The following is a 27,407-nucleotide window of genomic DNA, read 5'->3' as shown; positions in this document are numbered from 1 at the left end:
CCATATTCCCTTTTAAGTCGTGCCCTGTGGCCTGGGCTTGTCCACACGGTGATCAGACAGCTACCACTCATTTCTGTGAGGTCACCTCACTAGAACTCAAGGTATGATCAGTAACTGAACCTTCTCAGAGGACAGAAGGGAGCTAGACTTTGGAGCTGGCCCTGGTGTGCGTCCCAGTTTCCCTCCGTTAGTGGCTGGGTGACTTCAGGCGAGTACTACGCCCTATCTGGAAATCAGGATACCTGTTTCAACAGGTTGCTTTGAGGACTGAAAGGAGAAATTTACAGGGACCATGCAAAGCATACCCCCGGTTCTCAACACATATTCATTTCTTTCCATCCACGAAGGTTGAGAGATAAACAGTTAACCTTGGCTGATGAAAGTAAATGGTTTATTCATCGTTTCCAGAGACACTCCAGATATATTCGTAAGTATACCCAGTTCAGGTTGAGGACAGCAGGTCCATGATCTTAACTTTCAAACATTAATTTACCGACCTTTAGTCAGGCATATCTTTAGCCTTTCAAGTAAAAAACAAAACCAAACAGAAAAGTGGAAAACCCTTCCCGTTAGTTGGTAGGATTATCTTGTGTATTAAAATGAAGAATGTGAGCACAGAGTCTAAGACTTAGGAGGTGCCCAAATTTTTGACTGAATCCATACAGTCATGCAGTCTCTTGAAAGAAAAACAGCCCGAGAACTTACAGCTTGTGGAACCTTCATGCGGTATAGTGCCAAATGCTAAATTAGAAAGCTGACCCTAAATCCACGTCCCGACTTCTTACTAGGGTTCACACATTTTTTTTTCCCAGGCAATAAGCACTGTAACCTAAGAGGGAAGGAAGAGATCCACACCTTCCCCAAAGAAAAGGAAGATGGATCTAGTGTCAGGCTCAATTAGACCCAATTGTGATGGCTCTCCAAAAAGGAACAATGCCGCTTTTGTGATATGCTCAAGCAGAAAGCTTGGAAATTTTACAAAACAATCTCACCCCAAGAGAAACTTGGGTTCTAGCTCTCTTCCTGGAAAGAGGTGTCTTTGCAGGAAAAGTTTTATACCGCTCTTATTAGCTCTTGCTGGGATCTGTATTTTTTTTGTTGTTTAAAAAAAAAAATCTCAGAAACAACTAAGACCTATGTGAAACCAGGAATGTGAATTACTCCACTGTTGGGAACATTTATACCCTGCCACTTCCGCAGCCCAGCCACAGGGGTGTTGATTAGTTACTGTCTACCAGAGGGAACTCTTTGCTAGATTGTTGGTATTCATTGATCTGCCCCAAATTCAGCCTAAGAGCCCTCACCACAGTGGATCCGAGTGGAGTGGCGAGCTTCAGCGCTGGAAGTGCTTAAAATGCAAATGTGCAAGAACTCCTGGCCAACCTCCCCATCCCCCAGGAAAGTGCTTAAATACAGTGGGGCCTGGAGGAGAATGTTAAAAAGAGGGGCTGAACTGCCTTCCTCCTTTCCACCAGGACCCTCACTCACACTGTGAGATTCAGCATGCATGACTGAGCAAGTGAGCGAGCGAGCAAGGACAGCGCTCTTTTAACTTTTCTGAACAATGGCTTCAGTTCCCTCCACCCTTCACCATTTCACATCCTCCCCACACCCACTCAAAGTGGAAAGAAGCCCGTCTTTTCTTCCCCACTTCCACATCTCATGACCCATTTTTCAACAGGACCCCTGGATCTCATTTCCACCCTGGGGAAATTGTGACTCTTACAGATCTAGTTTTTAAAAAGTTCCATTTTGTTCAGTTTCTTTCAATTTCCATGTTGTTGACAGTTTAAAACCAAAAATTATATAAATCTCCAGTCCAGTCACATTTCTAGCAACAAAACATTTAGATGTCAGTAGTAAACCTTATACAGAATAAATTTGTAACCATGAGCTTACTCACACCACATAGGATGCACCGAACTCTATACCTTAAATCCTCCTAGAGTAAGTACACAAACAGCACCTCCTACTTTGGCATGTACCCAAACACACACTGCCTTCAAAATAATTCACAGATACAAGGTTTTTTGTTTTTGTTTTGTTTTTTTTTCAAAAACATACTTCATATTTCCTCTTTTATTATATAAATATCAGTTTAACCTTTTACTGTAAGAATATAAATGTTTTAAGAGGATCTTTGTTATTATTTATACAAATTCACAAACAGTACAATTAATTGATAAAGGTCTCTGGGTTTCTTTAACTCCATGGTCTCGCATGTTGCTGTGGAGGATTCTAAAAAAATAAACAAAAACTCCAACAAAAATATACATCCTACTCAAAAGCGATTTTTTTTAAAGCCACAAGTTCCAACCCCCACCAAAATAAAGAAAGCCATCTATGCCTCCATTTAGAAACAGATTTTTGTTAAAACCCACAAATTCCCATTTTATTAACAGAACATAGATAAGACGTGAGTTTTAGTCTCCTCCCCTTCACGTTACAGCCCCAGGGGCTCCGTAGGCCAACTCTGCTCCTCTGCTTCCAACAGGAAGCCTCACCATGTGACCTTTTTTGTGGGGACACTTGGAAGAGGGTGAGGGTAGGGCAAAATTTGCATATATAATCATTTTCAAGACACAATCTGCATCTCAAACAAACAAAAGTTCAACTCTCATTTCTTCCACACATTTGTGCTATAAATTAAGTCAAGATTTACGAACACCGTTGGGCCCTCAAATCCCAATGCGCAAGGAAAAAAAAAAAATTATAGCCAGAATGTGGAAGTGGGACACACTGGATGGATGGAGTTTGGGAAGAAGCCAAAACAAAAAAGACGTACAAACCCAATGGGCATCTTTCCAGTCTAGGCACAAAAATGTTTGTCTCAAAATATCTCTCTTGTAGAATTCCAGGGCTTCAGAGAAAAAAGTAAACTAAAACGAGGTAGCCAGACATATATATATGTATATATATATAATTTATATATATATAATATATAGACTATATTCAGCAGAAAAAAAAAGGACCGTGATTTCGAATTTCTTCAAAAAATAAAAACATGAAAAAGAAAGACAATTAAAAGGAAATGAGCGTGAACAGCAGAGTACTGTAGGAGAAGTGATGAGAAGAGCCTGGGATTAGTTACAATCTGGAAGGAAGGAGGGTGAAAAGGCCGTGGTAGTTGGGTTTGCTCTTTATACATTTCAAAATAAAAACCAGATCACAGTATTCAAATAAAAGCTTAAGGAAGGCAGACATTTTCCTCAACTCCCCCAGGGTTTTAAGGACTAGGCCATCCCCACCCCTCCCCCATTTCCAAATGTAAAGCAGTGGGGATACAGTAGCTCAAACAGTCCTCCATCCCCCTGCAGAGAGGAGTGGGTGGGTAAGTAGCTGAATCCGGCTCTCCATCGTCAGGGGAAACGAGAGGTGAGTAAGGTAGGGGTAGCAGAGGAACCCCAGATGCAATGGGAATGGGTGTGTAGTGGGCCGAGGTGCTGGAGGAGGGAGAAAATGAGCCTGAGGCTTCGTGTCACTGCCCCCATCTCATCCGCTACAATGATCTATGTGTAAGTGTGCATGTCGAGTGGGGGGCGGGGGGCGGGGGCGTGGTGGTGACCGGAGGAAGAACAGGGCGGGACAAGGGGAGCAGGTGCTGCTGCCCTCACCTGACCTTCTCACTGTCCGTCATCTGCCAGAGTCCCAGGTTGAGTACCTTGAGGCAGGGCAGCTGCGTGATGCGCTCCAGGCCGCGCTTGGTGATTCGGGTACAGCCGTACAGGTCTATGCCAGTGAGCTGGCTCAGGTGCTCAGCGATCAGCTCCAGGCCCTTGTCTGTGATGCGCACACACTGTCCGATGTTGAGCGTGCGCAGCCCGTGCATCTGCCGCACCATGCGGTTGATGCCATCATCGCTGATGTGGCAGGAGCAGAGGGAGAGGGATTTGAGGCCGTCCAGGCCCTGGGCTATGTAAGCCAGACTCTGGTCCCCCACCTTGTCACAGAACGACACATCCAGCCCTGAGAGGCGCAGACTGCCCATGGCCAGGTGCATGATGCCCGTGTCACTGATGTTATCGCAGGAGCGCAGGTTAAGGCTGCGTAGGCTGCCCATGTGCGACAGGTGCAGGAGGCCCGCGTCCGAGATGCCCCCGCAGAAGCTGAGGTTGAGGAGCCTCAGGCCCGTCAGCCCCCGGGAGATGTGCTTTAGAGAAAGGTCAGTGAGCTTCTGGCAGTCCTGCAGCGTGAGCTGCTCCAGGCCCAGGCAGCCCTCGGCCGCGCTGCGCGTCATGCCGGCCAGGTGCCCGATGCCCACGTCCGAGAGGTGGCGGCAGCTGCGGAGATTAAGGCTCTTGAGGCGCTGCAGGCCCCAGGCGATGAGCAGGAGGCCGGTGTTGGTGATGTTGCTGCAACCCCCCAGCTCCAGCACCTCCAGGCCCTTGAGGTACTGGGCTATGCGGCCCAGGCTGCTGTCGGTGATCTGCTTGCAGAGGCTCAGGTTGAGGGCACGCAGGGAGCCGATCTCCTGCACAAACGCGTGGCCCAGCCCGTTGTCAGTGAGGTTGTAGCAGCCGCTTAGGTTGAGGCTCTCGATGTTGGCCATGCCCTGGATCACGTAGCTGAGGCTGCGGCGGAGGCTCAGGATCTGCACACGGCGGATACCCCGGGCCTGCAGGCTGGGGAACAGCGACGGGTTGGCCCGGCGCAGGTGCAGCTTGGCCTCCACCCCCCGCCACACCGACTTGTGGTAGGCGGCGTCCCGCCAGGCCGTGCACACCTGCGCCGCGCGCCCCTTATCCCGGACGTCCAGGTAGCCGAAGATCATGGCCAGCAGCTCGGGGAACAAGCACGAGATGTGGGTCTCCATCTTCCTCCTCCCCCCTCCGCGGCGCCGGGGGGAGGAGGCGCGGGCCCCGCCGCTCCTGTCCCGAGAGGCGACAAGAGCGGTTCGCCCCGGCCGCTACCGCCGCCGCCTCGGGCCCAACGGACGGCCCCTCCCCGCCTTCCGGCTCCGGCCGCCGCCGCCGCTCCTCCTCCTGGTCCGTCCGTCCTTCCTTCCTTCCTGCCGGCTTCTCCTCCCTTCCCTTCCCTCCCCCCGCCCCGGGCTCCGCTCGGTGTTCACATCCCGGGCGGGGAAAGCGCCCTCTCACTCACTCCCGAGCCCGGCCGGGCCGCCGCCTCCGCCGCCTCCGCCGCCTCGGGTCTAACCACGCCGCGCTCGGGCCGCGCCGCTCCGCCCGCTCCGCCCGCTCCGCCGCCGCTCCCACGCCCCCTGCCGCATCCTCTGCCTCTTGCCACTGCCGCCGCCGGCCGCCGACGCTGCTGCTCCGGGCCGGCGGGCCGGCCGGGGGGTCCCGGGGGCTGAGAGCACGGGCTCCGGGCGCCGAGGAGGCTTCCTGCTGCCTTTGTCTCTCGCCCGCTTTTCAAACCTCCCAGCCCGGGCCGCCCGCACTCCGCCGCCCAGGCGGGGGGACCTGGAGGCCAATCCGGGCCACCGGGCGCACGTTCCTTCACCCCCACCCCCCGCCGTCCGCGGCCAGTTGGGAGCTGCGGGCCCGGGCACGGAGGACGCCGCGGCCGGCGCGGCCGGAGCGCGGCTCGGCGCCGGGCCCGGGGCGAGCAGGCGGGCCGCGCGTTTGGTAGAGTCCGGGCCGGACCCCTCTGCCCGACTGCTCCTTCGCGCGTCCCCTCCCGCCGTGCTCCCCCCGCGCGCGCCCGCGCAATGGTACGAGCCTGCGCTGCCGGAACTGTCGGGGCCGTTACCCTGGAAACCGAGTTCTTCCTAGTCTGGTTGCCCTGATTTTTAACCCTGTAGGCGCCATTTGAGAGCAGCTGTCAGCCGGGCTCTTCCCCACCCTTCTCCTTTTCACCCCGTAGCCCGCTATTGAGCCATTCCCTTTCTGGGCCACGCCCCAACCCCATTCCTTCTCTTTTTCTTTGCTGCTGACGTCTGCGCAGTCTTTTCCCATAGTTTACCCCTACCATTCCTGACCCTTCCTTTACACCCTTCTCCCTTTATTATCCCTGCAAGACCCTCCTCCCAGTGGTAGTACTCAATAATTATCACTCCAACTCTCCTTCCTTTTTTTACTGTTCCTAATGCCTCTTAACATGTCCCTGTTATCACACCCCCAGTCTTCCCCAACGGGGCTGCTTCCTACGATTCCTTTCTCTCCGGTCTTGTGCCTCAAATTACGGAGAAATTCGGCTTTATTCATGACTACCTTAGCTTGACCCTGACCCTCCCCAGCCCTCATTCTAGCATTACCCATTCCTGCTGCCTTCTAGCATCTTCTGTTTGTTTCTAGACACCGCTGTGGTACTTTATACATAAAAACTTCCTTCCACTTCCGCACTTTGTTGCTGAACTGTGGACTGCCGGGAGCGCCACGGATGCCCTCGCATCGCGCCAGCCTGCTTTGCACTTAGAAGAGAGCAGCCGTCCCTAAGCCTTGCTTTATGATCTTTTTCCTTCTCACCAGCCTCTTGGACTAAATATAAATTGTATGGACAGTTGTGCTGAGAGTATATTTGTATGTACTAACACAAAGATACTTTTTAAATAAAACACAGCGACTATTGAACTTCGTTTAAGGTGCTGCAAGCAAATGTCTGCTGGTTTATAAACTGGGTTTTATGGAACCAGGGCAGTGCTCTGTTTTGGAATGTGGCTCTTGGGTCTTAAATGCCGGCACAGACGATAGGATTTCAGCGTTCCCAACTAACTATCCCCAAACCAAGAATCTTTGGATCAGAGAAAATGACCCTCTGTACTTTTAATGAACTCATGGGTCCATACAACCTCATACAGGACAACCTGGTATATTTATCAGAAAAGGAAAATGGTTTCATTGATTCTTTGAGGGCCCAAACAAGATATTGAATGGGTTCCCTATTCAGTATGTGAGATTAACTTTTGGCCACCTCTCTTTGCTGGGGAGACCAATACTAGACCAAGTACATACAGATTCACTAATAGAAGATATTTTAGACACCCACCCCCCACCTCCCCTGTTCCTAAATCAGGAAATGCAGATTACAAGTTTGCTTCCTCACCCACGTTACACATGGTGTGAGGCCCATAGATTTTTATAACCTTTCTGAAATAATAGACTGTACTGTTAGTCACCTAGATGATCCAGATGCACTGTGACAATAAGATGTCACAATTCTGCGCCATACCCGAGCTAATACTCTTCTCCTAGAGTATATCTGGCCTTATATTTGTCTCAGTCACTTATGCCTAAATTTTTACCTTAAACTCTACATGAAAGTCACTTTTTTGTTGTTGTGCTGAGGATGTAGATGTGTTTGTATTGATGTCAAAGTATGAATCCCAAACACCTTAATCCTACTGTACACAAAACAAAGTGCTAGACCACACATGGGTCCAGGGGAGTGTATTTGTAGACTGGGAGCATGACCTGAAGAAAAGGAGCTTAGTGGTTCTTCTCTAGACAGGCCATTGTTCTCAAGTCTGAAGAGTCATTCAGAGGTGCCCAGAGCACTTTCTCTAGAAGTTGGCCACCTGATCCTAATTTTAGCAAAACTTTTTCTTGAGGGGAACTCTGGAATTTTATTAATACAAAGCATTTTGTTTAATACATTCAAACATATTTCAAGGATTTTCAGTAATACAATTGTTTTCATGTTCAATAAATAGGAAATTAAACATCGAGAGGCATCTCAGGAAATGAACATTAGTGAACAAAAAGAGGTGTGGCATCAAAGAGCCCTATGCTGTCTGGAGACATAGTGACTTTGTATGGCTTTGAGAAAATGTGTCCCTTTTTGGCTCTCAGTTTCCTCATGTGACACGAGGGTGATTTGACTGGATAACCTTCAGAGGCCTTTCCAGTAGTAACACTCTAGGAGACCATGAGCCTACATTAGTCCTGTTGTCTTCTCAACCCTAGAATTTATGGACTGTGCCTAAGGCAGGCCAAGATTAAGAATATTTTCACATGCAGTAGCTTCTTGGGGATTTTGGTTTCGGTTCAGATTTGGGGCACAAAAGTGGATGGAGGGTATCGTGGAGCAGAGTCCCTGATAATCTGAAAAAGATGGATACCAATGTAGAAAATCCTCTGGATAGCTGTTCATTTTTTCCCCCACTTTCCTGAATTTTATTAAAGAAAAAGCAATGATGGTAAATCTCTAGAGTGTAGTCGATTTTCTGGGCATCTTCCCTTGAAAATGTGACATTGGATTTCCGAACACATGCCAGAGTGTACATGGTTCCCAACTGTACTAAGTAGGTGAGAAGCTGAAATCCTAAAGTGTTCCCCAGTCTGTGGTCTGTCTTTGGATTGGCAGTAATTGCCTGAACAGCTACTATGTGTGGCTTCATGAATTTTTGTCTGTAGCTCTCCGAGCTCTTCTATGTGCAGCAATCACAGAATTTGAGCAGCTTCATTAAGAACCACATATCTTGTGTTAAAACCAAGAGTTGGGGACGCCTGGGTGGCTCAGTCGTTAAGCGTCTGCCTTCGGCTCAGGTCATGATCCCGGGGTCCTGGGATCGAGTCCCACATTGGGCTCCTTGCTCAATGAGGAGCCTGCTTCTCCCTCTCCCTCTGCTGCTCCCCCTGCTTGTGCTCTCTCTCTCTCTCTCTCTCTCTGACAAAATCAATAAATAAAATTAAAAAAAAAAAAAAACCCAAGAGTTGTTTGCCTAAAGTAACAGGCAAGCCCTGTTTTGTTTGATTTGCTGTAGCAGCTGCATCCTGGACCAAAATGCGAATTACCTTAAGCATTACCAGGTAGTCATCCTGACAGCTGAATCTGAAGAAGGTTAGCCAAAGCCATTACACCAGCCTTAAAAATCAGGATTATTTACATCCAGATGGATCAATGCCTCTACATTGCTGGCAATTTTTGTATTATCATGTACCAAGTCCTTGTATTTTTTCAGCATTATCTCCAGACTCAAGTCCTACAGCTAAACCAAGAAGCCAGTCAATTGTTTCTTGCCCGTCTTGAATCCTGAAAGGACAGTTAACATCTCTGAGATACTTTTCAAAGAACTTGGGCTGGTCACTACTGTGGATGTTTCCTAAATTACCTCTGCCTTCAATCTTGTAGTGTCTGATTTTCTGGTCTTCAAGCCAAACAATAAAGTTTCTAAATTCTGGTTCATCTTTGCAGTTGAAACCAGCAGGGTTATGGTAGTCGAGGGCCATCAGCCTGCCTTGGAACATGGTCCCTCCTTCTTGCCCTAGTTCCCTGGGCTTCTCCGGGGAGAGGGGAGGCAAGGAGGGGCAGGCAGCTCAAGTACTGGCAGCGCTGGATGGCTGTTCATGTTTTAAGGACTTGTTGAGATCTTTCAACAAGTTGCAACCGGAAAGAAGTTTTTTCTGAATGTGCTTCTGTATAGAAGCAGAAATGACAGCCTTATAGAGGAAGTCTCTCCAAAACTTTACCAAGATATTTTTAAGGAACTAGATTTTCAGATAGGGTGTGTTTTTCACCTGGGTGAGGCCTGGGAAAACTGAGAGGCCCAGCCCAAATATCAAGCTTACTTAAGGGCGTGTATACTTCCTCATTCAGAGAGAGAAGATCTGGCAGGAAAGATCAGAAGAGATCTGTAGCTTTTTAAACTCATTCAAAAAAATGTAGATCCAAAACTAGTGACCCAGAATCTAGCTGGTAGGTATTATTAGACCAAAGGAGTTAAAATATTTTGTGTGTGCTTTATTTATTTTTTTAAAGATTTATTTATTTATTTGAAAGAGAGTGTGTGAGAGGGGGGCGGGGGGTGGGGGGGCGGCCCAGAGGAAGAGGGAGAGACGCAGACTTCCAGTGAATGGTGAGCCCAACTTGGGCCTTGATCCCAGGGCCCCGAGATCATGACCTGAGCTGAAATCAAGTCAGTCCTTTATCCATCTGAGCCACCCTAGCACCCCTTGTGTGTGTTTTATATTAACTCTAAAGTATCCATGGCACAATGTCCATTACGTAGTAGCGGGCACCCTGTAAATTTGTTGAGCTGAAATGAATGAGAGCAGTAATAACATAATATCTTTATGAAAGACTTCAGGCATATCAAAACTTCTCCAAGAGTCTGGACAACCAATAGCAATGGATATCTGAGATTTATAAAATGGTACCTTTCCAACTACTTTCCAACTTCAAGATTTCTTGACAGCAACATTCTTTTCATTTCTAGTATTACTAAACAAGAGAATACCTTGGGGCACCTCTTGGTTAGAGAATATTAAAGATAATAGAGGGCGAGGACTTGATTCACTGATTGCAAATAAAAGATTTAAGCAGCAGCAAAGGAACAAATAGCCTGGTTTTATTTTTTTATTTTTGTTTTTTAAATATTTTATTCATTTATTTGACAGAGAGAGCACAGGCAGGCAGAGCAGCAGACAGAGGGAGAGGGAGAAGCAGGCTCTCTGCGGAGCAGGGAGCCGGATGCGGGGCTCGATCCCAGGACCCTGGGATCATGACCTGAGCCAAAGGCAGATGCTTAACGACCGAGCCACCCAGGCGCCCCAAATAGTCTGATTTTAAAATGGGCAAAGGACTTGAATAGACATTTCTCCAAAGAAGATATATAAATGGACAACGAGCATATGAAAAGATGCTAAACACCAGTAATTGTTAGGGAAATGCAAATTAAAAGCACAATAAGATAGCACCTCACACCTATGAGGATAGCTGCTATTAATAAAACAGAAAATAAACAAGTGTTGGTGACAACGTAGAGAAATTGGAACCCTGACATACTGTTGGTGGGAATGTAGGATGAGCCCCTGTGGAAAACAGTATGATGGGTCTTCAAAAACTTAAGAATAGAACTACCATAGGTATGATCCAGCAATTCCACTTCTGGGTTTATAACGCCCAAAATGAAAGCAGGGTCTGAAAGAGATATTTGTACACCCATCTTCATAGCATTATTTACAATAGCCAAAATGTGGAAGCAACCCAAGTGTCCATCATGATGACTGGATAAGCAAAATGTGGTATCTACATGCAGCTTTAAAAAGGAGGGAAATTCTGGCACAGCTACATGGTGGAGGAATCTTGAGGACATAATGCTGAGTGAAATAAGCCAGTCACAAAAAGACAAATACTGTATGATTTCACTTATATGAGGTATGTAGAATAATCAAAGAAACAGAAAGTAGAATGGTGTTTGCCAGAGGCTTGGAGGAGGAAGAAATGGGGAATTGTTTATTGGATATAGGGTTTCATTTTTGCAAGATGGAAAGTTCCAGAGATTTGTTGCGCAATGTGAATATACTTAACACTACTGAATTATATACTCAAAAACAGTGAAGATGGTGAATTTTACATTATATGTATTTCACTGTAATTATAAATGTTTAAATAGGGGCGCCTGGGTGGCTCAGTCGTTAAGCGTCTGCCTTCGGCTCAGGTCATGATCCCAGGGTCCGGGGATCAAGTCTCGCTTCAGACTCCCTGCTCAGCGGGAAGCCTTCTTCTCCCTCTCCCTCTCCCACTCTCCCTGCTTGTTTTCCCTCTCTTGCTGTGTCTCCGTCAAATAAATAAATAAAATCTTTTTTAAAAATGTTTAAATAGGGTGCCTGGGTGGCTCAGTTGGTTAAGCAACTGCCTTTGGCTCAGGTCATGATCCTGGAGTCCCAGGATCGAGTCCCACATCGGGCTCCCTGCTCGGCGGGGAGTCGACTTCTCCCTCTGACCCTCTTCCCTCTGGTGCTCTCTATCTCTCATTCTCTCTCTCTCAAATAAATAAATAAAATCTTTTTAAAAAAATGTTTAAATAGAACATTTTGAAATAAAGATGTAAATAAAAGGGAAAAAATAGGTGAAAATTGTTCTGTCAACAAACTGCAAGGAATACCCTGAACTATTTGTTTACTCTTCCCAAATTATTAGTTTGCTATATTCTATAAACATGGGCTTTAACCACCACAATAAAAACCAGGGCTTGGGGTCTGGGTAGCTAGAGCCCTCTCATTAGGGTGACTGTGCACTTTATTTTTTATTTTTATTATTTGGGGGGGAGGGGGCTTCCCAAGGAATTTATTTGGGCTGACCTGGGGACAGGGAGGCTCTGCATCTAAAAGAAGGTGTTGGGCCTCTTGGTGGTGAAGTGTGGCTTGTGCTGGCGCCACAGGCCCCGGTGGGGCAGCGGGGACTTGATCTGGCTGCAGGCTCCTCCACCTTCATGATGGGGGCACTTGCTGGCTGCAGGCTCCTCCACCTTCACGATGGGGGAGCCAGTGGGCGCCCATGTCCGGGTAGCACTGGTGACAGCGCCCCCAGTGGTCAGGTGCCGGGACTCCCGGTACAGGCCGTGTGCGGGCGCCGCTCTGGAAGTCGCAGCGCAGCCAGGCCCCGAAGTTCCAAACCCGCCAGGGGGGATTTCTCCAACACCTGTCCACACTGGACAGTTCCCCTGAAGACTCCTTTTTTCTTTAAGATTTTCGTTTATTTGACAGAGACACAGCGAGAGAGGGAACGCAAGCAGGGGGAGTGGGAGAGAGGGAGAAGCAGGTTTCCCAAAGACCGGGGGAACCGATGTGGGGCTCGATCCCAGGACCCTGGGATCATGACCTGAGCCGAAGGCAGACGCTTAACGACTGAGCCGCCCCTACCCTGAAGACTTTTTCATCTTCTTCCGCTGAGACACGAAGCACCAGAAGGGGGACTTGGCGACCCCATGACGAAGTGCAAAGATTCGCACGCGATAGAGGGGCGCAGTGTGGCGTCTGGGGTGGGCAGGCAGCGCGCCCAGGCCTTCAGGGTGCCGTCCCTGCTCTCGCCGTCACCCACGAAAGGCGACTGTGCAATTTGTTGTCCAAACTGGAAAAACTCATGAGAGGGAAAGGGGTGCTACTAATGATTACACCCCCGCCCCCATGAATGGTCACTCCCTCCTTCTCTGGAAACGAGTTGCCATTTGTAATTTGCAACTTCTGAGCCTTAACTCTAGTTATTTTATTTTTTAAAGATTTGACCCAGAGAGGGTGCCCCCTGCATTGGGCTCCCTGCTCAGTGGGGAGTCTGCTTCTCCCTCTCCCTCTGCCTCTCCTCCTGCTTGTGTCCTCTCTCTGTGTGTCTCAAATAAATAAGTAAAATCCTTAAAAAAGGTTTGACAGAGAGCACAAGCAGGGGAAGTAGCAGAGGGAGAGGGAGAAGCAGACTCCCCACTGAGCAGGGAGCCAGATGCTGGACTTGATCCCAGGACTCTGGGATCATGACCTGAGCCAAAGGCAGACACTTAACCCACTGAGCCACCCAGGCACCCCGAGCATTAACTCTAATGTATGTTTTCATATTTTCAGGCACCTAACCAAAGGATTAGAAATACTTTGATAGAATAATCTCAAATATCAGCTGTCATTTGTTAATATTAACAAAAACCTTAGGTACTTGTTAAAAAAAAAAACAAACTTTAGGTACTTGTTATAAAGCAGATAGATATAACAACTCTAAAAAAATAATAATAATAAGTTGTGTTGTAAATACAGCTGTTTCCAGGGCAGGGAACACCTAACAAGGTAGATTTTCAGTCAGTCAGTAGTTTAGGAAACGTTAAAACAATTTTTGTGTATTGCTCTGTGCGTTGAAGTAGATAAAGATGTGGAAGTGGTGTTTCTGCCTTTAAGAGCTCAGGCAATGAGCTCCAGGTCACCTGCTCCTAGTGGCTCTTTGCTGGTGTTCCAGTGCCACCAGAGTGATCGAAATAAAATGTTTCAATTTAGAGGGTCACCATAGGGAAGCCTAGAATTGATGAGCAGGTGTTGATGGAGGAAGGTCATTACATAGGGTGGAAACTTATTCAGAGAACAGGCTGAAGTTTTTCCTTGCTTGTTTAGAAAAAAATAAAAACATTACTAGCAGTAATACTTTGCATTGTCATACTTTGTTATGGTTCTTTCATCTTGAGGCATCAGTTAGGTTAATTTTAAAAATCACCTTTTCAAAGAATTTTTGGCTTTTTTTTTCTCTTCAAGAACAAGGAAACTTTAACTCTTATTTATCTGGAATTGGAATTCAGTATCTGAAGTCAGGAAATTTAAGTTCATGGCTTGGAGTTTGCTACTGTTTTTACAAACCAGATTGCCTTGAACAAAAATGTTCTTGGGCGCCTGGGTGGCTCAGTCGTTAAGCGCCTGCCTTTGGCTCTGGTCATGATCTCCAGGTCCTGGGATGGAGCCCCGCATTAGGTTTCCTGCTCAGTAGGGAGTTTGTTTCTCTCTCTCCCTCTCTCTCTCTCTCTGCCCCTCCCCGCCGCTCATTTTCTCTCTTTCTCAAATAAATAAATAAATAAATAAATGCTTTTAAAAAAAAGAAAAGAAAACGGAAAAAAAAATGTTCTTTTTTTTTTTTTAAATGTTCTTAATTGGCAGTCTTTCTCCTCATTTGCCCAATTCTCTGCTCTCAGACAGTAGAGGTTGATGGCACACATCCAGTCAGGGATGGAGAAGAGGAGCCAGTCAATGTTCTGTCTGGCCCCAGAAAAAAGGCCCAGGGGCAAGGGTGGCTTCCCCGTGTGTCTCCCTTGAATGCCTGGGACATGGGGGCTCCTTAGATCACCTCTGTTCCCATGAGCTCAATCTCCACCAGACTCGGAGTCTGAAGTTGGGCATTGGAATCCTAGCTCTGACATTATAGACACATGGCCTCTGGCAAAGTGACTGAGATTCTTTGAGCTTCAATTTCCTCCTCTATAAAATGAAAGTAATTCCTGTTTACAGAAACGTTGTGCAAATTCCCTGAGGGGGGGCGGGAATCCACAGGAAAGGAAGGGCCTAGTGTAGAACCTGGCACATAGGAGAGATCTAATGAATGCTATTTTGGTTTTTCTTTGATAAATGCACTGCGGGAAAAAAAAAAAAACCCCACACAGGTGTGCCCCCAAATTGTATAGATATACATTTGCTAACAGTTAAAACATTTTTTTTAATGTTATTTCCTGTTTTTAAGAAATGTGCTGGTTAAAGGAGCGGAAACAGCAAAAGTGCCAGTGCATAATAAAATGATCTTTCAGTTAGAGCAAACCATCCATCTCTCTGCACTCATTGTCTCCTCCAAAGTCAGGAAGAGAAGCATCTTTCCTTCAGTCACCAGTAGTCCCACACTCTTCTTCTGCTGGAGGAACGTCCAACTTGTTGCCTTCAACGTGTTTTCACGACCAATCTCACACTTTTGCTTAGAGCAGTGGTTCTCAAACCTGAGCATGCATCGAAGGCCTTTGAAGCCTTCTCAGTCAGAAGGTCTGGGGTGGGGCCGAGAACTGGCATTTCTAACAAGTTCCCAGGTGATGTTGATGCCGCTGACCCCGGATCACTGCACCCACAACCCCTGGTGAGCAACTTCCTACTACCCAGTTCTCTTTCTCCTGCTTTAAAACTTCTATTAGGGGGCACCTGGGTAGCTCAGTCAGTTAAGCATCTGCCTTCAGTTCAGGTCATGATCTCCAGGTCCTGGGATGGAGCCCCACGTTGGGCTCCCCACTCAGCGGGGAGCCTGCTTCTCCCTCTCCCTCTCCCTCTGCCTCTCCCCCTGCTTGCACTTTCTCTGTCTCTCTCTCAAATGAATAAATAAAATCTTAAAAAAATAAATAAAACTTCTATTAAGTTATACTTCCTAAAGGCTCTCCCTTTTTAGTAGAATAAAAAAATATAGGAAAAAAAGCTATGTTTCCCCCACTCATCTTTTATCTTTTAGATCATAAGCTCATGATGACTGCGTTTTTCCCCCAGTGATACCGTGAAAAAAACATAGGTTTTGTAGTCAGACAGGTCCTGGTTTAAAATCTTGACTCTATTACTTAAAAGCTCTGTGACTTTGGACAAGTTATTTAACCAGTTGGAGCCTTGGTTTTTTTGTCTGTGCAATAGGACTAGTGATTTTTGTGTCTTGGGAGTTTGGGGAGAATTGAATGGGATAATGCATGTAACCTCCTAGTACACTTCCTGACCATAATGAAAATATCTAATATTTATGGAGCATTTATTGTGCATTAGACTTTCTTTTAAGGTCTTTACATATACGGACTTATCTGTCCTTCACAACAGCTAACCTGTACCCCCTATGAAGAAAGTTCCATTTTACAGACGAAGAAACTATGGCACAGAGAAGTGACTTGCTCAAGACCAAACAGCTAGCGGAACTGGAATTTGAACTTAGTCTAGATCTGGAGACCACATTCTAAATCACTGTGCTTTGCTGCCTTCACAGTGTATGTTAATTGTTCTACCTTGCTAGGATGCAGTTTCTATATGACACCAAAGAAGGAGGGGTCCGGGAAAACAATGGTTAGCCGTGAGTGAGTTAGTGACTGGACTGTCACTAGGTGTGACTTTCATGCAAAACACTGGAAGACCCTGGTTGATTTGCTAGCCAAGGTAGGTCAGTATTTGTGATCATGCATGTGTGTGTGTGAGAGAGAGAGAGAGCAAGAGCATGTGTGAGTGTGCATGCTTTGGGTAGACACACTGACCATCCATTTTACACCTCCAGGCCCAGAGGTGGACGCCTGGCTGGCTCTAGCCTCCTATGGTCCCCAAGGAATGCACTTGTGTGTAATTATGTCACCCTCTAGTGGCTACTTCCCCATTATCCCTTTCCCCATGGAACAGCCCACTCAGTGCTTCTTCCAAATGAGACTCAAGGGAGCAGAACCCGGGGAAGACTTGGGCACGGAGGGGCAGGGCTGAGAGAAGAGGGGCATGGCCCAGGGCACGAAGAGAGTGGGAGGGTGTGAAGGAAGGAAAACGCGCTACCAGAAATAACGACTAGCCTGCTCCTGGCTGGGAGGAAGGGGAGGCAGGAAAAGCCGAACATTCAGACAGAAGGGAGGATGGAAGGTTGTTGGTTTCAAGTGAGCCTCCTACATACCAGTTTTCATCAAGTACTATTTGGTATTTGTGGGACGGGACAGTTACTGCATCTAGAGCTCTTTCCAGAGCTTCAGTACTGAGGGCTGAAGTGGGAGTGGAGAAGGAATATTCTTGGCCAGTTTCAATTCTCTTTTCCAAGGGAAGTAAGCACAGACGGTGGGGCTAACAAAGGCTGGCTACATTCCAGGCTTTCACCACCCTGGAATGGAAGGCTAACTTTCCTGCCTCTCCATAGCCTGAGGCTGTGGTTCTTTCTGCTGGTGAAGGTCATCCTCATAGGTTTGTCATATCTTGATAAATATTTCAAAAGGCAAGGAGGGATCAACATCAATCTCACTCAGAACTGGTTTGTTACTCCACATTGGGCCTGGGACTCTGCTGTCTAAAGCCTTATTGACCCGGAGTTTGAAAGTGATTCCTATTTTGAAAAGGTACTGGGGCCAGGCTTTTCTGGAAAGTTCTATGTGGATGAACCAGAGCATTTACATTTCTTACATAATGCCAGACCCAGTAGAGTCTGAGGGACCGGCCCTGGCCCTGTTGCAGAGCTCACAGTTCCCTTTTCTGCCAAGACGGTAGGGTTAAAGGTTTAGAAAATAGCCAGAATTAACTCTTCACACCCTAGAAGAAAGACGGTTAGGAGATAAAAATCAGATCTTTACATCATGTGATACTGCTGTTTTCCTGAATACCAGTCATTCCTAAAGATGTCAGTAATACCAAGCACTGCTTTTCCCTCTTCTGGGAGGGACATGAAAACAGCACAAAAACCCTGTCCAAATTTTTCTAAATTTGGAACAACTCTCAGTTTCCAGGCCTAGAATTCAGTGAGGTTTTTTATTTGTTGTTTACTTTTTATTTTTAAATTTCACTTACCATTTAAGGCCAAAGTGTTGAAGTAACTTAACTCAAATAATCAGTGGCTACTGTTGCAACTATTGAGAATTCTTTGATTTAGCTGGGTGAGGGCACAAACTGAAATTGGAGTTGTCAACATTTTGGCACAATGACAAAACTTAGTAATTAGATGACACCTTCACTTTACAGCTCTGAGAGCACTGTGTGGACATTTCATGGCAACACTTGTTTGTTTGTTTTGCAAATGGAGAAAATAAAGCGTAAAATAAAGAAATGGTTTTCTCAGGGCGCCTGGACGGCTCAGTTGTTAAGCGTCTGCCTTTGGCTCAGGTCATGATCCCAGGGTCCTGGGATTGAGCCCCACATCGTCGGGCTTCCTGCTCTGTGAGAAGTCTGCTTCTCCCTCTCCCCACCCCACCCCACTTGTGTTCCCTCTCTTGCTGTGTCTCTCTCTGTCAAATACATAAATAAAATCTTTAAAAAAAAATGATTTTCTCAGGGTCCCGGGGACAATTGAGGTTGAGTGCATCTTTCCTAGGACCTGCAGAGCATCTCTGAATTCTCCACTCAGGTGCATGCTCAGGATTGCCTTTGTACTCGATGTGTACAGTGGGAAGGATAATTAGACATTGGCAGAAGTACGTAGAAATTTGATCACTTATGCTACTAAGTGGTTAGGATTGCTAATTGGTTTAACTGCAATAAGGGAGGACTAGAGAACATTTTATTTTAGATAGAGTGATTATGTGTGTCACCCAAGCATGGTAGTGACAAAGTTCTATGGGAAAATGGAAAACAATCTTTGGGATCCTTTTTCAGCCTAGTCCTCCATTTTTCTGATTTTAAACCTATAAATTTTAAAAGTTTGGCACAGTTCGAAAAAGATGTATAAACTAAGAAATGTAGCTGACAGAGCTAAAATTGAATTAGCTTGCATTATGATTTCATCATCAACAGGTCTTAGTCTGTAATGCATCACTATAGAGACTGCATATTTGCTTTAGTATGCTACATTTAATATCCTCATTATCATAATTTTCAATACAAGCGTAGCATTTATTAACCACATTCTGGGGGTGCCTGGCGGCTCAGTCGGAAGAGCATGCAACTCTTGATCTTGGGGTCGTGAGTTCAAGTCCCATGTTAGGTGTAGAGATTATTAAAAATAAGTAAGTAAATAAATAAATAGGGACACCTGGGTGGCTCAGTAGGTTAAGCTTCAGCCCCCTGCTCAGGTCATGATTCCTTGCTCAGCAGCGAGCCTGCTTCTCCCTCTGCCTGCCGCTCCCCCTGCTTGTGTGCATGCGCACTCTCTGTCTCTCTGACAAATAAGGAAAATCTTAAATAAATAAATAAATAAACTTAAAAAAAAAGTCTGTAAGGTGTCCTAAACTGGCAAAAAGTTGTAGCTACTACATGATTAATATGCTAACTAAAGTTTTTCTGTGTTCTATAGCGTAAGATACTAAATGCTTAAAATTTGAGCACTTCTTAATCCTTGACCAATGTAAAGAATCATATGGTTAACATTAAATCATCTTAAATTATCCACAGCTTTGGGAGAAGGCTGGCTGTTCAGGTCTGATGTGGGAATCATGTTCCAAACTGAGGGTTTTGTTTGTTTGGTTGGTTGGTTGGTTGGTTGGTTTCGCTTTTTTAAAAATATCAAGTTTTAGGGCGCCTGGGTGGCTCAGTCGTTAAGCGTCTCCTTGGGCTCAGGTCATGATCCTGGGGTCCTGGGATCGAGCCCCACATCATGCTCCCTCCTCAGCGGGGAGCCTGCTTCTCCCTCTCCCTCTGCCCCTCCCCCTACTTGTGTTCCCTCTCTCGTGCTCTCTGTCAAATAAATAAATAAAACCTTTTAAAAAATCAAGTTTTATTTTTATTTTTTTAAGTTTTTACTTTTTTTAAAGATTTTATTTATTTATTTGAGAGAAAGGGAGAGAGAATGAGCAGGGAGAGGACAGAGGGGAAGCAGATGTGGAGCTCAATCCCAGGACCCTGGGATCATGACCTGAGCAGAAGGCAGACGCTTAACCGACTGAGCCACCCAGGCATCCCATACTTTTTTTTTTTTTTTAATTTTATTCATTTATCTAATCTCTACACCCGTCGCAGGGCTGGAACTCATGACAAGATCAAGAGTCGTATGCTCCTCCGACTCAGCCAGCCAGGCACCCCTCAAGTTTTATTTTTTATTCTGTTCATTTGAATTCTAAGACTAGGGACACCTAGGTGGCTCAGTCGGTTAAGCGTCTGCCTACAGCTCAGGTCATGATCCCAGGGTCCTGGGATCGAGTCCCCCGTCTGGCTCCCTGCCCAACGGGAAGCCTGCTTCTCCCTCTGCCTGCCACTCTCCCTGCTTGTGCTGTCTCTCTCTCTGACAAATAAATAAATAAAATCTTTAAAAAAAAAAGAAATGAATTCTAAGACAAAGCTGGAAAGGGAGCATTGAAGACCTGAAAATAACACTGTCTGCCGTTGCTGTTCTACCATGGAAAAGAAATGACTTGCAAAAAAAAAAGTTGGCGGGAATTAAGTTTGTGGTGTTATGCAAGAGAAGGCACCCAGATTACAAATAAAAGTTAAACTGCTTTCACACCCTGTTCCTAAACATAGGGGATGCAAATATGTGTCAGCAGTAGGTGGGAGCCTGAATGTTTTCTTAAACTTTTCATAAATGTTAGGGATCCTGAAAGACTCCGAAACAAGTAGAAAATTCTATTCTGAATGAGTGTCTGTGTGCCTAGCTCCTGCTTGAGTGGACCTCCTTTTGCCCCCCTCCTGCTCACAAAAAAAGAATAAACTCTCTCTAAACATCGAAATAAAATCAACAACAACACAGCTTTTAAAAGATACATTAGAGATCCAACTGGATTCTATTCCTGCATTTTTCTGTAGCATATCAATTTGATGTGCTTCATGACTAAATGGTTCTTGATCTGGGTGTTGGTTTCGTGGGTGTGTACGGATGTAAAAATTCATCAAGCTGTATATTTAAGATTTGTGCATTTTTCTCTCTGTTTTGTTTCAATTTAAAAAAAAGCTGTTTGTTTAAGTCAGAGGGGGTTTAATGGGTCAGGGAAAGTTTACTTCTCTGCATACAAATTATCACAAGTTCTGTTTGTTCACCAGGCTAACCAAACAGGTAGAGATTCTGCAGCAGCTGCTGCCTAGAATTTAACAGGGATGGGAATTTGGCGCTACCCCTCAACTGCACAGCGCTGTCTTGCTTGTAACTGTCACTCAGTCCCTGGACCTTCCCTGCCCGGCTGCTCTCAGTGCAGAACAAGGGCGAGGATTGTGTCTGTTTTGTTACGCCTCACCTGCAAGCCTCCACTCCTGCCTGTCCTGCAGCCCCTGGTACAGTGGATGCAGTCAGCATTCAACAGAGATTGCCTCTAAGTCTGACCATTTGTCTTTGGCTAATATATGTTGGGGGTGGGGGGTAGAGTGGGAGAGAGAGGGGCAGAGGAAACTGTTTCTCTAAAGAATGGATCAGTGAATGAATCCGTGTTGGGGGAAACAACCTGGGGGCAAGGAAGGAGCAGGAATAGAGAGCACACAGACATTTCTGGGTTTGCCTCAGTGTTTGAGAATTGTTTTCTTAATGCTGGAAAAATGCAAGAGTTCTATCATTTGCTGCGCGCCGTTCCATGCTGTTCCCTACTGAACCAAATCAGGTCACATTATACTTGCTATGTTACACTGTGCTGTTTTCCATTGACTTTTTGGTGGTTGATATTGGCCTTTTAGGGTTGGATGTGTGGTATCTCTTGATGCAAACATGAACATGTTTACCACCGAAACATTCCTAGGGGCCTGGTCATCTTCAGCTGGATGTTGTCCTTGGGATGCGTTTTTACATTCCTGTTTTGCTTCCATCCATGGGTGCCCTCCCGTGGCTTTCCATGGTATGGTGGATGTGCTACATAGGAGTAGAAAAATGCAGCCTCTCTGATGCGGCCAGGAAGTCACGCAAACCATGGTGATGCCATGTGCCATTAACGCACATTTGTCTGTGGCCTAGCCGAGCTTCAGACCCGGCTGTCTGCCTCTTACTGCCATCTCAGACAGGGACATCCGCAATGGCAAGGCCCTTTGCGCAGAAGAGCAAGGACACGCCTCCCTTATTTGTGCTCCAGGGCAGCGATCCAACAGCCCTCCTGCTGATAATGTTTCCTTGCTTTCAACTCAGCGCACTGGCTACTGGGCAGTTTTTACAGAGAATCCTCATTAGAATTTCCTTCTCCAGGGGCGCCTGGGTGGCTCAGTCTGTTAAGTGTCTGCCTTCGGCTCAGGTCATGATCCCAGGGTCCTGGGATCGAGCCCTGCATCGGGCTCCCTGCTTAGCGGGGAGCCTGCTTCTCCCTCTCCCTCTGCCACTCCCCCTGCTTGTGCGATCTCTGGAGCTCTCTCTCTGACAAATAAATAAGTAAAACCTTCAAAAAAAAAAAAAAAAGAATTTCCCTCTCTGTCAGTTTTTTTAAACTATTTTATTGAAACGGAATTTCTAAATGCTTTTGAAACCAACAGTCTTGTTCTATTTTGCTGCTAGAACCCAGATGGCGGGAGAGAGTTGGTTTCTTCGGTCATTCGGGCACACGCACTGCGTCACTTGGACGCAGATCACTAGAAGGCTGATGTGGGGACGGTGCCGGGCCACAGAGCGTGGTGAGGTTCGGAGAAGCAGCAGAGCCAAAACATGCCTTCTGATTCAACACTTCGTTCCCTGTGTCACTTTAGCACATATCACGTTCCCGGGTTTCTTTTGACAAAAACAAATTTTTGCGTGAGAGTTAGCCAGGCAAAGCCCAGGGTCTCCTTGGCCAGTTGGGTTTGAAGACCCATCTGCCTCTTATGTCATTAGCAGCATTGTTGGTATAGGGCCTCTCCGTAGAATCTTTAATTCATGGAGAAGCAGAAAGAAGCTCAAACAGCCCAGCTGGATTTCCAGGTCCTGAGCGGAATTTGTAACCCCTTTGACTTCTCAAAGGAAGAAAATTGGATGCGGCTGTCACAGAAAGAGAATAAATATGAAACCCCACAATGCTATGCTTGCAACCACTTTTCTTCCATTGAATTGAACACATAATGAAAGGCAGGCTGACTCGGGGAGGCACAGAAACGAACCAGTGCTAGGAGTCCTCCAATTCAGTCCGTTGAGCTGGTGACGGTTGTGGGGAAGATAATTTAGGCCCCTTTAGTTGCCCACTGGTGGAGAGATGCGGGCAATAACGTGATCCTCCTGCAAGTGTTCTAATCTTAAAACTAAATGACTGATAAAAGAGGAAATACAAGTGTACCCTCACTAATAATCAAAGAAATGTAGTTTAAAATCGGATGCCCATTTTTACCTATTATGAGAAAAGATTCTTTTAAGTAGCACTATCCAAATATCTTAACTTTTGTCACTTAAAATTAAAACCTAGTGTAATGTTTTTTTTTTTTAAAGCTTTTTTTTTTTAAGATTTTTATTTATTTATTTGAGAGAGAGAGAATGAGAGAGAGAGAGAGCACATGAGATGGGGGGAGGGTCAGAGGGAGAAGCAGACTTCCCGCCAAGCAGGGAGCCCGACGCGGGACTCGATCCAGGGACTCCAGGATCATGACCTGAGCTGAAGGCAGTCGCTTAACCAACTGAGCCACCCAGGTGCCCCCTAGTGTAATGTTTTATTAGGCTTTACTTTCTTAAAAATAATGTATTTTGAAAGAGCATTCAATTGCCCAATGTACTTAATGAGCCAATTTCACTGGGTTGGTTGACTGGTCAGTAGACGTCAGAGATGTTAGGGCAGCACAAGACGTTAGGGATTACATAGTTCAGCCTTTCATTACATCATTGAGAAATCAAGGACCCAGAGCAGCTGTGTGACCTGTCTAGGGTCACACATTTAGGAAGAGCTGGGACTGCATTAGTAAAATATGATGGGTTGTTATTTAGATCTTCTTGTAGGTAAAATAGCTTAACATAGGATTAAACTTTTTTCCTTTTTTAATACCTCAAGGATGTTGTGCTTTACCGTCTTTCTAGACAGACAAAATGTCTTAGACCTCAAAGAACAGGAATTCAGGCATTGTTACCCTCGCTCAATCTGTCCTCATACGACTGAGTGGCTGGATACCTCTATATATTTTTAATTAGAATAGCAATTTAAAAAAAAGAATAGCAATTTATCTACAATTGAAGTCCTTTTTTAAAAAAGATTTTATTTATTTATTTGAGAGAGAGAGAGCACCAGCAGGGGGAGAGGCAAATGGAGAGGGAGAAGCAGACTCCCCACTGAGCAGGGAGCCCGATATGGGACTCGATCCCAGGACTCTGGGATTATGACCTGAGCCAAAGGCAGATGCTTAGCCAACTGAGCTACCCAGGCACCCCTACAACTGAAGTCTCTTTGATAGTCTTAGAAACCACTTGAGCAACTATAAATAAAAATGGGATGTTTACAGTCCAAAAAGGGGATTTTCTTTCTGATGGGCGTAGAGCCTGATGCTGGGCTCAATTCCACAACCCTGAGATCACGACCTGAACTGAAACCAAGAGTTGGATGCTTAACCAACTGAGCCACCCAGGTGCCCCCGCAAAGGGGATTTTCTTTAAAAGTACATAATACAAGGTAGAATGAGAGGATTGTAAGAGTTTGTGTTAGTTAAGCTAATGTTAGCTTCTGTAATGAGCACACACCCAAATGTGGGCTGGCTCTAAAGCCATCAAAGTTTGTTTCTAGCCCAAGTAGAAGGCAAAATGCATGTTCCTTATTGGCAGGCAGTTCTCCAAGGGGTAATTTTGGGACCTGGGTGTTTTCTGTCTTAATGACTCTGTCCTCAGCCCTCACTTTGAAAGCCACCATCTTATCTGCATCAAGGTGAAAGAAGGAAAGTGAGCATGGAGGACTGCTTGTTGGTGGATTTTATGGGTCAGGCATGGAAGTGGTAGACATCATTTCTTCTAACATTCCATTAGAAAGAACTCAGTCACATGACGATATCTTAGTGCAGTGGAGGCTGGAGGACATAGTCAAGCTGTGTGTGGTTTCAGTGACTATCAAGTGAGCTCCACCACGAATAGCTCTGAGGGTCCAAAGTGGAAAGACAGCATATGGGGGTAAAGTTACTTCATGGGCAAACATATGTATATATGTGTACATACATACAAACCCAGGAATGCAGAAGTTATTGCTAATTATTTCTACTCTTTTTTAAAGATTTTATTTTTAAGTAATCTCTATACCCAACGTGGGGCTCAAACTTACAACCCTGAGATCAAGAGTCACATGTTCCACTGACTGAGCCAGCCAGGCGCCCCTATTTCTACTATTAACTATATATTTTTTGATAATTTTAATGCATGTATTTCTACTGACTCATTCTAGGTGGTAAATGTACTTCAAGCTCTTTGTTTCTTCAATAGTGGTGACTCTTTTTGATCAATGACATGTATTTGCAAGATGGCCGGATCCCACGGATATCAAACCTGTTCCAAGCACCTAACGGAACCTTGGAGATGAGCATAAAAATAGTGTGGGCTCTCCCCAAAGCTACACGAAGATATACTCTCATCAGTATTCTTTATTTCAATTCAGTAGTGATCAAAAGCGAGTGATCTGAGGGCCCATGCTGATGGTTGGTTCCCATCACTAACATTTGTCATTCTCATGGCTGCATAATGCACAGAACACACCTCCTCCCCCTCCTTCCACTCAGGCTGACAGTGCTCTTTTTCTGCCCCTTATCGTGTTTCTGCTGGATTAGTCCTCCCAGCTGGGCTCCTGGCCCCTAGACTCTGACTCTCTATACTCCATCAATCATGATTGCTGGCAAACTATCAGCAGTTTTCCCAAATACAGATCCAATGATGCCTCTCTCCTATTTAAATGCTTTGGATAGTGGGCACCTGGGTAGCTCAGATGGTTAAGCGTCTGCCTTCGGCTCAGGTCATGATCCCAGGGTCCTGGGATAGAGTCCCGCATCAGGCTCCCTGCTCCTTGGGAGCCTGCTTCTCCCTCTGCCTCTCTCTCTCTCTCTCTCTCTCTCTGTGTCTCTCATGAATAAATAAATAAAATCTTTAAATAAAATAGGTTTTAAATGCTTTGGATAGTTTCTACAGATTACAGAATGAAGCCCACACTCTTGCGTGGGGACTCAGGTCTTCCATGGGCAAGTCCCAGTATGAAGGTCCTGCTTCACCAACAATTGATGACTTGTTTCACTTTGAATTTTGGCTTTGGTTCTCTCTCTGTTTTTATTTTATTCTTTAAAGAGTCATTTATTTCGGGGCGCCTGGGTGGCTCAGTCATTAAGCGGCTGCCTTCGGCTCGGGTCATGATCCCAGGGCCCTGGGATCGATCCCTGCATCGGGCTCCCTGCTCTGCGGGAAGCCTGCTTCTCCCTCTCCCACTCCCCCTGCTTGTGTTCTCTCTCTCACTGTCTCTCTCTCTCTGTCAAATAAATAAATAAAATCTTTAAAAAAAAAAAAAGAGTCATTTATTTCTTTGAGAGAGAAAGAGCATGTGCTCACGAGCACAAGTGGGAGAGGGACAGAGGGAGAGAATCTTCAAGGAGACCTCCCCGTGGAGCAGGGAGACCAGTGCAGGGCCCAGTCACACGACCCATGAGATCACCACCTGAGCCGAAACCAAGAGTCTGACGCCCAACCCACTGAACCACCCAGGCACCCGTCTGTTTTTATGTATTTATAATTTATTTATTTATTTATTTAGATTTATTTATTTATTTGAGAGAGAGAGCGCACGCATGAGACTAGGAGGGGGTAGGGGCAGTGGCAGAGGGAGAAGCAGGCTGTCTGCTGAGCAGGGAGCCTGATGCGGGGCTCGATCCCAGGACCCTGAGATCATGACCTGAGCAGAAGGCAGACACTTAACCAACTGAGCCACCCAGGTGCCCCTATTTTTTAATTTATTTTTAAGTAAGCTCCACTCCCAGGGCAGAGCCCAACTCGGGGCCCAAACCCATGACCCTGAGATTAAGACCTGAGTTGAGATCAACAGTCGGACGCTCAACCGCCTGAGCCACCCAGGTGCCCCTCTCTGTTTTTTATAGTTGGATTTGAGGCATGATATTGTTGTGTGATGTTCTTATTCTCAGAATGTGTCCTGTGTTTGCAGGCCTCTGCACTTTTGCCCAGTGGGAGGGTCTCACTCTCCCATCTCCACTTGTGGGAATTCTGCCTGTCCTTTTAGGGACAAGTTCAAATACCACTCTATAATGAAGCATGTCCTCCTTTGGAATTAATTACGCTATCTTAGGACTTGGATTTAAAGGATAACAATCAGAAAGCAGTTGGTACCTCCATTATAGCATGTCACTCTGCTAAATATTGTAATCTTGTGCATGTTTGCCTCACCCCTATAAGACTATAAGAATTTCTCTTACTCTTTGAGTAAGACCTAGTAGATGCTCAATATTATTTATTGATTCGAACTGGAGTCACAGAAAGAATTCCATTTATATTACTTTCTGGCATTTTCATGTGACCAGTAGGTATCATACAGGACAGGGCAGTGATACCGAGTTCCTGGGAGAGTAACATCTTATTACTTTATTATAATCTCCCATATAGTGCTAGGTGCTCAATAGGCCCAGACAGATATTTGTTAAATGATGAACATTTTTAAAGATTTTATTTATTTATTTATTTATTTAAGAGAGAATAAGCGGGGTCGGGGCAGAGGGAGAAGCAGGCTCCCCACTGAGCAAGGAGCCCAATGCGGGACTTGATACCAGGATGCC

At 45.9% G+C, this 27,407-nt stretch overlaps 2 protein-coding genes and 2 pseudogenes across 4 annotated transcripts in view; 1 reads left to right on the top strand and 3 right to left on the bottom strand.

The window, feature by feature from the left end:
• The window catches only part of WNT5B (Wnt family member 5B), a 105,251-nt gene that overhangs the window by 53,250 nt on the left and 24,594 nt on the right, over positions 1 to 27,407 (top strand). The gene's annotated exons all lie outside the window — the stretch shown is intronic.
• Positions 375 to 6,252, bottom strand: FBXL14 (F-box and leucine rich repeat protein 14). Its single transcript, XM_025851874.2, has one exon. The coding sequence runs from the start codon at positions 4,811 to 4,813 to the stop codon at positions 3,611 to 3,613; it is 1,203 nt and encodes a 400-aa protein (XP_025707659.1). The 5' UTR covers positions 4,814 to 6,252; the 3' UTR covers positions 375 to 3,610.
• Positions 5,150 to 9,146, bottom strand: LOC112808643 (RNA transcription, translation and transport factor protein pseudogene; annotated as a pseudogene).
• Positions 12,001 to 15,132, bottom strand: LOC112808642 (large ribosomal subunit protein eL20 pseudogene; annotated as a pseudogene).

Source organism: Callorhinus ursinus, unplaced genomic scaffold (assembly GCF_003265705.2).
Source record: "Callorhinus ursinus isolate GAN/ISIS: 27379988/994484 unplaced genomic scaffold, GSC_fseal_2.0 scaffold74, whole genome shotgun sequence".
NCBI classification, from domain to species: domain Eukaryota; kingdom Metazoa; phylum Chordata; class Mammalia; order Carnivora; family Otariidae; genus Callorhinus; species Callorhinus ursinus.
Note: the sequence above shows the minus strand (reverse complement) of the source record. Positions and strands in the feature narration are given on the sequence as shown.

What these genes read in the sequence shown, in the direction of transcription:
- FBXL14 (XM_025851874.2), bottom strand. Translation starts at nt 4,813, where the DNA reads ATGGAGACCCACATCTCGTGCTTGTTCCCCGAGCTGCTGGCCATGATC.